At 32.3% G+C, this 11445-nt stretch overlaps 1 protein-coding gene across 2 annotated transcripts in view; it reads left to right on the forward strand.

The window, feature by feature from the left end:
• The window catches only part of rho-5 (rhomboid-5), a 128988-nt gene that overhangs the window by 53971 nt on the left and 63572 nt on the right, over positions 1-11445 (forward strand). For both annotated transcript variants that reach the window (XM_018458842.1, XM_018458843.1), the window contains exons 5-6: positions 194-734; positions 1266-1781. In XM_018458842.1, the coding sequence (XP_018314344.1) occupies positions 194-734; positions 1266-1781 (1057 nt within the window). The remainder of the gene's footprint in view (positions 1-193; positions 735-1265; positions 1782-11445) is intronic.

Consider the following 11445-nt stretch of genomic DNA (forward strand, 5'->3'; position numbering starts at 1 on the left):
AAGTCTTTTCAAGAATAATAAACAGATGAATTTTAAAAATTAAAAAGACATCAATTATATACATATCTATATAATTTCTACGTTTTGCTTGAAATTCTGCGAAATTGCAATAGTTTAGTCATTTTTCCTGTTTCAATAAATTTTCAGTTTCAATTTTAATTGTTATGAGTATCATTTTCCATTCGAAACTCAGGCTCCAGGTATCATTCGCCCTATACAACAACCACCGGCACTCAATCTTCGGCCTCCAATGAGCGCTTTGCGTCAATTTCGCCAACGTCGGAAGCGTCGAACGTCCATCGCAGCGGCAATGGCGGTTATCAGAACACGAAGAGTACCGTTGACAAATATTTGGTCTCGAAGTCGGTTCAGAGCAACTATGACCGCTACTCGGTCGGTAGTCAGAATGATCACCAGTTCGGCCAAGACCGATACTTTACTACCGGCAGTAGTAGCGACCGATTTCAGACTTCTCCCGGAACTGACCGTTTTCACACTCCTGCTGATCGCTATTCGCCAGCACGTAGCGTCACGGACAAGTACCTGTCCCTGCCGAAGCCTAAGGACAGGTTCACCGGCCGCATAACACCCATATCTTGTGCCACCGCCGTCGCGACGTCTTCCACCGATCGCACTTACGGCTCGTCTAACGTGAGCTACGTACCCCCAACTGCGCACACACCAGTTGAACGATATGTGCCCCAACCACCTCCCGAAGTGCTCTATCCGGATAGGTAAGAGTTGGATAGGTAGCATGATAAGGGATCGCTGTATATCTCGCAGTATATGTATAATATCTTGAAGATATCTTAGAAATTTTATTTTTTTCTTTTTTTAAAGAATTTTATTAATGATCTTACTATAACAATTCTAACAATAAGAAAAATAGCAAGTATTAAGTGATTAAATACATAAAATTAATTTTAGAAATTTTCAACCACTCCTTTCTCAATAAAACTGTAGATATTTATTTGGTTTTCTCTAATTGCATTGTAAAACATGTTATGTAACCTAATTTTTGAGAAATTACATATACTACAAATAAATTATAAATTAAGTTACATATAACAATAATTTTGGATGTTAACAATTATTCAATCAATTATTTTAATATATTTTATATATATTATCTCATGCGATTTACATCGTTTTATTTTCCAAAAACGGTTTATTTTCTATTAAAAATTTTTCACGTCTTGTCCTAAACTTCTGTGGCCATTTCCACATGAGTGGAACCTAAAATCCTGGTTTCTATGATTGTTCAGGTATGTGGATAGATATGTGCCGCCTGCAGCGCACACGCCAACCGATCGATATGTACCCGCGAGCGATCCAGGGGATCCATACATGCGTCGCGACCTTGGCTTTCATCACCATTATCGGCTACCGCCGCCCACCGGTTACCCGTACCAGACGCATTTCCGGTTCCGTGGGTTTGCATACGCGACGTCCAGTCGGCTGGGCGGCAGTCCTGGATCCAGCAGCTCCAGCAGCACGACGTCTAACCAGCGCGAGACGTTCGCCACGTCGCCATTGCTGAGACCCAAAGTGCGTGCTTCCGCAGTCGAATTTGGTGCGGCTACAGGTATCGTCGGCACCGTCGGCACCGTTGGCACTGTAACGACCACAACAACTGCCAACGTCGGTGTCGGCCGTCACGTGTGCACAAATCCAGCCGCCTGTTGCGGAGACGTATCCACCAACGGCAGAGCCTGCTGCCAGATGAGAAGGTCTCTGCCACCTGGAACACTACCAGCGATACCTACGCAGACTTCTTCATGGTGAGTACTTGCACGAGCATTATGAATTCGAGAGACCGTTCAACGAGATTCGAGAACATTTGAAGTTGAATCTAAATGCGTTTTATGAGAGATCTAGGATTATAATTACGTAAAGAACATTGAAAATGTGGCTAAGGTTATATACGTGCATTAAAATGAGAGGATGATGTTTTCTATTCGCATGAGTTAAGTAATTTAATTTATTATGTATTAATAGAAATACACTGATTAAAATAGGCAAGAAACAAATAAATACACCATTGGTGAGCATGAAGTACCAGGAGTACTGCTGCTATAACGTTCATCAGAAAATGAAATGCAGAAACGACAATACTAAACGGCAATACATTAATAAGACAATAGTAATATATGATAATAAAACATACACACAAGAATATGCAATAAGAAATAGGAGATTCTATTTAAAAAATTCAAGGTGAACTTGTTCTGACCTTGACGACATTATCCAAGGTCAAACTGATATTAGTAAATAGATCTAGTTAACATCCCAATTTAATTTCACATTAAAATTCCATAGTTCTGATTAGAGTTCCTGGTTTCTTTTGACGAGATAAAGAGTTCTATATAGTTTGTAACAAGAGTCCCGCTTAATAATCATCTTTAAATAATTTTTAAAAAATGAGGTGCTAACTTTTTATCAAAATTCAAGATCGAATAGTACTGAGCGACTTAATAGCTCTATTTTGTGAATATCTAGAGTTTCTGATACATACAAAACAACTTTAACCTATAACAAAATAAAATTAAAAAAATTTTTTTTTTAATTTTTTGATACAATAATTCTGTGATATGTTAATTATATTATTATTTTATTTATTTCAAAGAGTTCTCAGCAATTAAAACCAACACTGACCCAAAAATAAAAGAGATATGTATTTAAAATGAGATTTTAAAAAATTGGTTATAAGAACATGTATCTCCTTATGTAGTCATCTAATCGCGTTGAGCCCTAATAGTTTTCGACAGAACTCGTTAAGAACTCTCCAGAACTCCAATCAGAACTACTGGAACTCTCAAAAAATTTTTGGTCATTGAAAATTTTCAAATCCGATGTCGAAATCCTAATTATCGAAATTTTAACAAGTTAGCCCTCTCCCCATATCTTTGAATCGCGTTTTTATATTTTTAATGGCCAGAACTATTTTCTAAAACTATCAAAAACTCTGAAACTATCGAAAATCTATACACGACTCTGAAAAAGATTAATTTTTTTCATAATGGAGAGCTATTTTCACAGGGGTTCTTATGACGCCACTCTGATTAGGGAAGATAAAGCTACAAATGATTGAATGTAATAAGCTCCAGAATACAGGAGCGTGTTTTATAATTAATAGTTCTTAATAAGAAGTTTTTGATAAGAAGTTTAATTATATGATATAGTATAAGTATATATTATACATAACTTACAGCATAACGTACTTCATACACTTATTGTTAGATAGCAAAATACTTGTCTAGCGACGGTTAGAAATATTTTACCTCTAATAAAAGACGTAGTAATATCTGAAGCATAAAAATTCTAATCCTTTTCTTTTTTTTTTCCAAAAAGCATACGATATATCAAATTTCAAAGCGGGTTCTCTCCCGCTGATTAGCCGCAAGTTTTAATGTAAATTGAGCGTATAATAAAAAAAGAAGAAATATTGATTAGGGCGAGCTTAAGAACAGGCGAAAGCTGTAGCATATGTTGAGAGCTTGCGAGTGTAACCCGAGGATTATAGAGAAAGCAAAGCGCCGAATAGGGAAGGAAGAACGGGGTAAAATGGGATAACTTCCGCAATGCACATGCTCAAGTAATAATGCGCTTGTATAATAAAGCTCACGAATTAGAATGGAAGAGCCCCCTAATTGAGGGATAAATGTTATTTATGGGGTCGATGGGAAGCTCAAGAGATTTCGGTTTAACGCAGCATTTTCTTCACTCCTCGTGATTCCTTTGGATTTGACTGAGAACAGTTTTAAGTTCTCTCCCTCCTCTGCCTCTCTTTTTTCCATTTCTCGAAACGTGTCATATCATTAAGAATTATATTTTTCTAGATTAGTAGAAACAAAATAGCGCGCATTAGCAATTTACATGAAGGCGTAGTACAATATTTCATTCTATGTAGCAGATCAATTGTAATGAGCTACACTATCAAAAGAGTTTTAGCGCATAACGTTCTTCGTTATTGAGAATACTTGGAACGACTATTAAAACGATCTCGATATGGAAGATAAAACAGGCCAGGTGATACTCCATTAACCTGATTGCCGCGACGAAAGTGCGTGACCTTTTGGAGGCTTTTGTTTTCTGCGCCGCCAAATGCAGACTCGCGTCCTAAATTCCGATTTGCGCTAAAAATGACTGTTCCTTTGAATCTTGGAGGCCGCGCCGGAAATAAAACGCGGTTAATAATCGACAGGGGTTTGTCAGACGTAGAAATAAATTATAGGCCAATGCAAAATACTTTTGAACACGTTCGAATAAATTAAAGCTATGCTTGAATAAAGAAATTTACAGAACTTCTTGTTATATATTTATCAAAAATAACGTTTTACAGTTTTGACAAATGTGAAGAACGTTCTCTGAAAAAATTCCCTGTTATAATAATATTGCAATTTTATAGTGATACTCATATTGCGTATTCATGTTATCTACTTTGGTTAATTATGCATAAAATTAGCGAAACCTACAATGAGATTCACTTAAGAAACAAAGAACATAAAATTAATAATTCGGATTTTCGGACAACTTATTATCCGCAGCTAACACGATAATGTTAATCGAAATTCGTAAGATTTTCGTGGAATTAATTATAAGCGATGATCCCTGAACAGCTTTCGCAAAGTCAACTTTCACATAGTTGGTCACTTCTGCTTCTTCATTCAAATTTCATCAAAATTAATCCAGACTGCTGCATTACGATCTACTCGCGGTGGCTGACAGACCGACGGATGGGGAGGATGGGGATAAAGAGGGGGCAGACGAATGACCCGGAAGTTGTAAGAGGTAGCATCCGGGCATTGTCTTGCACCGGTAACAACGATGTTCCACGAGCTGCTGGCAACTTCGGTAATTATGTCGTGTTCGTGAGTTTAACTGGCCCCATCGCACGAAATTGCAATCTGACACCGGTCGTCGCTATGTCAGTTTCAATTAAGGATTTTATCCTTGCTCGCCTATCATCTCTGCAGCACTCTCTCGCTCTTCTGACCCTTAACAATTGCTGAGATAAAATTTCTAACGTGATCTTGTCCTTAATGCGGCCATTATTTCGACATATTATTGTAGTATTGAGCCGAGTGTCCGGTTAAAGAACGTTCCAGAAAATCTCATCGGGAATTAAATTCTCTTCTGATAGAAAATAATCATTGTGTTATAACATATCTTATTTCTTGAAAATAGTACGTTAGATTCTACATATATCAAGATACTTAAAATGTAAAAGCAAAAAATAAAAAAGTAATATATGTATATATATATATATATAATAAAATATGTTCTATTCTTCAAAATTGATTTAATAAACATTTCTTATAATTGCCAAATGTTATAATTTCATACGATTACAGTTAGATAAATTATAATGATAAATTATAATAATGAAGTTAAAATAGTATAGAATTATTATTGAAATTATAATAATAAAATACTATTTCAATAATATATATAAAATGTTTTATCATAATAATAAATTACAGTAAAATTCTCTCTCAAATTTAAGTTGCACATAAAAAAAGCATAAATAATATAATTAATAACCGTCATTTTGCAAAATATAAATCCGAGGTAAAAAAACGTATCTTTAAGAATATTTTATTGGCTCTTTAAGTTTCTTTCTTCGGAATTTGCACTGTGTTTCCTTCGGGAACGAATTTTAGAAGCACAAGTTAAAAACTCCCCTTCGCCTTTTGTAAACTCAGGACAAGTCGTTGAGTTTCTTGATAGCGATCATAAAATCGAAAAGTATAGTCCTTATAAATGGGGACGAAATTTGATAATTCGAACAGCTTAAATAGGACAAATAAATCAAAGTTTCAGGTGAGGAAGATAGAACTCAATTAAATTAATACATGATGTATATACTTATATCTCATATAATATATATGTATATACATACAATAAAATATATATGTATATACATATACGTAAATCTATATTTTTTAAATATACAATGTGTGTAAATAATATATATTTGTATAAACTTAAATTAATATTTATGTGTATATACTTATACAATAAAAAAATATATATAATACACATACTTTTTAAACATAATTTTCCGAGAGATTGTAAAAGTGTGAAGAAATTATTTCCATAACAATCACGTAGAAAGATAATAATATTTATTTCTTTGATTATAAATTTCTGAACATGGCACATACATATAATGCCAGCAGTACATAAAGCGATAAACAAAATCTACATGGTTCTATCCCCTACTTGCTGCGGGTTGCATAATAATGCGTCAGATAATGCAATAGTAGCTCACTGGTTTGGAGGCTTTTAGCGGAATCTACGCAAACCACGGAATCCTATTAGATCCCATCATCATCTATATAGCCTAAAATATTATTTGTTTATGCATTACTGCAAAATCGATTATTGCAAAAGTATACGATAGCAAGGAATAGGTTCAAATTAGGAAGATCGGAAAATATACTCGAACTTTATGGTAGAAATTATTACTGTAAATATCTAATTATGCACGAATATTCGTTATCTAAAAGATATTAAAAAATATTCTTTTCTTAGATACTATATATTAATTGTTATTTATTTAATATTGTAACCTGTTTTCTTTTGTTTATCTTCATATTATAGGAAAGAAGCAGAATAAGATCATTATAATGTACTAGTAAGGAAATATTAATTCAATATTTATTTCGCATAAAAATATGATATTTATAGAAATGAAGGTATCAAGTAAATAATTTAACAGTCAACACTTCTTTGTCTTCACTAACATCTTTGTTAATGATTACTGATTTGTATTAGTAAATTTAATACGTGAAGTGTCATAGATGGAATAATGAATTAGCCTATCTCCACGAGAAAGATTTGTCATCTTTTATTTTTGTCGTAATCGATTTAATAAAGTTAAAAGCGCTGAAATATATGTAGTTGACTCAACTATGTGTACAATTCATTTTTCTTTGTTTATTGTGTTAATTTGTATTTTTGCATCAAAGTGTTCAATAAACGAAAATGCGTAAAAATAATTTTATAGCATTGAGAAATAAACGTGCTAGTTCGATAAGTAGGTGAAAGTGAACCTTCAATTTGCACAAGAATGATATCCTTTCTAGTTATACATATACTGTACACCTGTGTACAGTCTCTGTAGCGTTTGCTACAAACGAGTTGCGTAAGAATCTTTATTAGCCTTCACGTTTATCCTTGTCTTTCTTTTTCTTTTGTCTTCTTACTTCGTCTCTGCTTCTATGCTATTCTCTTTTTTCTGTCCTTCATTTCTCTTTATGTCCTCTCATGTTCTCTCCTTTTCTTCTTATTTTGCCTTCTCTCTTCTCTGCTCCTTTTCTTACTTTCGATCTAGCTTTGTGTGCGCGTGTGCACTTTTCCTGCTCTTGATTCTTTTTCTCTTCTCCATGCTCTTTCTATATCTTCCTTCTCTTAAATCTATTTATAAGTATTCGTTCACTGAGTCTCTTTGTTGTGAAGTCTCTCCTTCAATTTGTTGCATTCTCATTGCACTGTCCTTTGAACTTCTCAAGTTTACTTGATAGGATTAATGTTATCATGAATTTATAACGTGCTCATTGTTGAAAATTTTCATAAACAGAAGTTTACTTTATCTTTATTATTGCTACATATATATATAAAATATAACGTATTACACTCTTATATGTTCACGAAAGAGCACAAAAATATAAGAGAAGTTAAATTAAGTTTTAATGATACAATAGTTATTTCATCTGCAAGAATTTTGCCTGGTAAATGTCTTAGTAAAAATTCTTTTTAAATTCTTAAACCTTTCAACGTCTAAATTTCTTTAAAGTATTATCATCAATCTCTCTCTTTCTCGTTTATTTCCTCGAGAAAATTGACGAAACGTTCTAGCTCTGTCGCAACAACTTGTAGACAATGAATCGCAATTTCGCTCAGTGTTGGCAGTATTTCTAGAAATAATGTCTCCTAACTCATAGCTTTACGTAGTCCAAATCATCTACGTGTTCTAGATTCCCTAGATTCTTAATTAAATCGATCTCACTAACTCCGATTAGTCGATCGATTAAATTTCAGAACTGCCAACTACAAAATTGGATCTGCCAGCTGTAAAGAGTAATATAATGTATCATTTTTCACCAACTCCAATTATTAACGCTAATCGATGGTTGACTCAATCATCAGGTCAGCATGAGAACTAAATACAGTTTGTCTCAAAAGAGGAAGAGAAAGGAAACGTTCTGACATAGATTAAACTGTTTAAACTGCTGTTGGCATTTCTGCGAGTTGTGTGCGATCGTCGATTAATTTAATTAGAAGTTGATGAAAGAGATCTCTTGGTGAGATCGACCCATAGGCCGGTTTTATTAACACGAGTTAATATAGTTGGTCGATTAATACCCGTTTCTATTAATGTAGATTAATTTTAATCTTGGTTCAACTTATTCTTCGTTTTTTTTTCTAATTCTTAGAAAAAGGTGAAGAGTTGAGGCTTTATTTTTACACTAAACTGCATTAGAACTTTTTTCTCACTTTAGCTAAATATTAAACATATACCTATTTTAATTTTAATTCCAGGATATCGATTATGTAATTTTTTTCTCTAAAGTGAAAACGTGAAAAGTGAAAATTGTTATGTATAATATACATATACACACACATACGAAAAATTTTCATCGTCTAAACTAAAAATGTAAAAATAGCATCTAAAATTTCAGTTAAATTTAACATTATAAATGTGTCAATTTAATATAAAATTTGTTTTTAAATTGTGTCAAAGTATTACGCTTCTTATGTTAATTCTTTACATAATATTTGTGTTAATTTCTAACGTATTCATTTTATGTTAAATTAACACAAAGATTTGGGTGACCGTTTGGGATGTAAAATATGTTATATTTAACACAAAATTTTTTTACTGTGTGCATATGTATGTACATATATGGTATACATCAAAATTTTCACTTTTCACGTTTTCGTCTTAGGGAAAAAGTTACATGATACCCTGAAGTAACCAAATTGATGAAGAATCGCTTATACTGGCAACACTGATTCCGCTCAAACCGTTGGTAACCTGTAGTAACCGATTCGTACTCCCATTTCTAGCGGGACTTGTTGACGCCCAACAGCTGACGATTACCACCACGTGCAACACGACGCGACGCGATGCGACGCATGCGTCCGATCAGTACACGTCGCGTCTTTGCTGACGGAGCACCCGTTATAGCTCGTCGTAAGATGTTCACAAAGTTTGTTCCCTTTACATTCGAGCTTCGCATTTTCCTTTGTTTTGGTAACTAATAAAACAATGAATGATAATTATGAGTTGAAAGAGAGAAGTTGAAAGCGTTGTGATAATTCGCGTGTGTAATTAATAGATTTTACTGCTTTATGGAAGCAGTGCGAAAAGTATAAGTAAAAGGGGCAAGTTTTTTTTATTAATAATTATTTTATCGAAAAATTTTATATTGAGATGATATTGAAATATATACTTTTCTGTTTATTTGAATGATAAGATAATATCTTGATTTAATTAAAGAAAATACGGTATATTACTTTGCACATGGTAAATGTTCTCGTGCAATCCATCAGTAGCTACTTGGAATATTATTAATGTACTAAGTGACACGAAAATGTAATTAACACTGCGCGTGTAGCTGAACGTGTTATTTTGTGAATGCAAAACGTTGAAATGCTGCATAAGATAAATTTCAACATAATCTAAATCAATGTTGAACTGAAGCTATGTCTCTTATCAACAGTATGATACGATATCTTTGTCATTTGTCATTTGATATGATAAAGCTACAGTTAAATACAACCTTTTTCACGCACGTGTAATAATACGGATTCCAGATTACGGATTTCACGTGAAACTATGCGGAAATCGCCTCATCTTTTTAAGTCGTATTTCTTTGTTTATAAAATTATATCTATATTTTAAATTGAATATTTTTAAATTATTGTGTGTGTGTTCATACTTATATATACATTTATTTTAAAAGAGGAAACATTTTTTCAACACACATACTTTATTTATATTAATTACACATTATGTTTTTAAAGAAGTTTGATTTTTACAATATTTAAAGCACTGAAAACTTAAATCTATCAATTAATTAATTAATTAATTATGAATAAATGGATTATATAAATTATGATAATTTAATAATTTTCATTTTAAAAAGTCCATAAATATGAAGGGTCTGTGAATTATAAATTCGCATTTATAAAGTGTAATAACAAATTTTGTGTTTTGTAATATATGTATTTGTGATATTTGTGCATTATGTGTTTGTGTGTTTCTTCTGCAGTATACACTTTTAATATCACGCAAATGTAGTTAAATTCACGGTAGTTACAATGACATCTGACATTGAAATGAATCACGTCTACCAGTTTACGCTTGTAATTAGAGAACGTGCATTGTAACTTGCTGACGTCATTTTTACCTTCATCATGTAAGTACTACGAAAACATTAAAATGCTGTGCATGGATTACTTACATAAGAAAATTTATATTTTTTAATTTATATGCATATACATGAGAAATCCTATTTTATAAAAATCACATTTAATTGATTAAACTATGTAATTTTAAATTAAGGTATTTTTTATATAACAATGTTGTTGATGCCCTTTTTAATGAAAATTATACAATATTTTTTATTTAATATAATTCCGTTAGCCATTTTACATAATATTAAAAATATTAAAATAACGTTATCAAAATTGCAATTAAACAAGAATTATCCAAGAATGAATCGAAAAAAATATTATGTATTTATCTGTTCGATATTTTGTACTTTTCTCTTTAATTTCTTTCATATTTGACTTATTTTTTAAAAATCTAGATTGTAATTGTTAATAGTTTATAATGTTTATATAATAACTTATGACTTTTTAGGTTTATATACATTTTTACTTAACTTATTCGAACAATTTTTTTTCTAACTTTCAATTTGAACTTGCATTTTCTATCTGATCACAAACTTTTTAACTTTTGTCCAATGCTTCTTTAACGATTTTTATTTGGATTTCTATCTTGATTGTGAAAAGAAATTCGTAGTATATAGTAGTAGTATATACCTGTAGGTATATACTACGTACTATATACTACTATATACTAAACAGGGTGTTTCCAAATTAAATGGCAAAACTTCGGGAGCGTGTAGAGGAGTAAAAAACTAAGAAAAAAAGTCCTATAGACATATGCTCCTTTTTGCTTTGTTTCGCAGGAAATCACGAAAAAAGAAAAAAATATATTTAATTTATTATTTTAATTATTTTATTTATAAACTTTTTAATGAAGATTTTGTTCGAAATGTGCACCTCTTGCAGCAATACAAGCATTGCATCTGTCAAACACGGCTCTTGTAGCAGCCAGGCACTGTTCTTGCGATATTCTGTTCGCTGCAGCTACGATACGATTTCTCAAATGTTGCTCTGATTGAATAGGCGAAGAATAAACTTCTT

This window comes from Mycetomoellerius zeteki, unplaced genomic scaffold (genome assembly GCF_001594055.1).
Source record: "Mycetomoellerius zeteki isolate Tzet28-1 unplaced genomic scaffold, Tzet1.0 scaffold79, whole genome shotgun sequence".
NCBI classification, from domain to species: Eukaryota; Metazoa; Arthropoda; class Insecta; order Hymenoptera; family Formicidae; genus Mycetomoellerius; species Mycetomoellerius zeteki.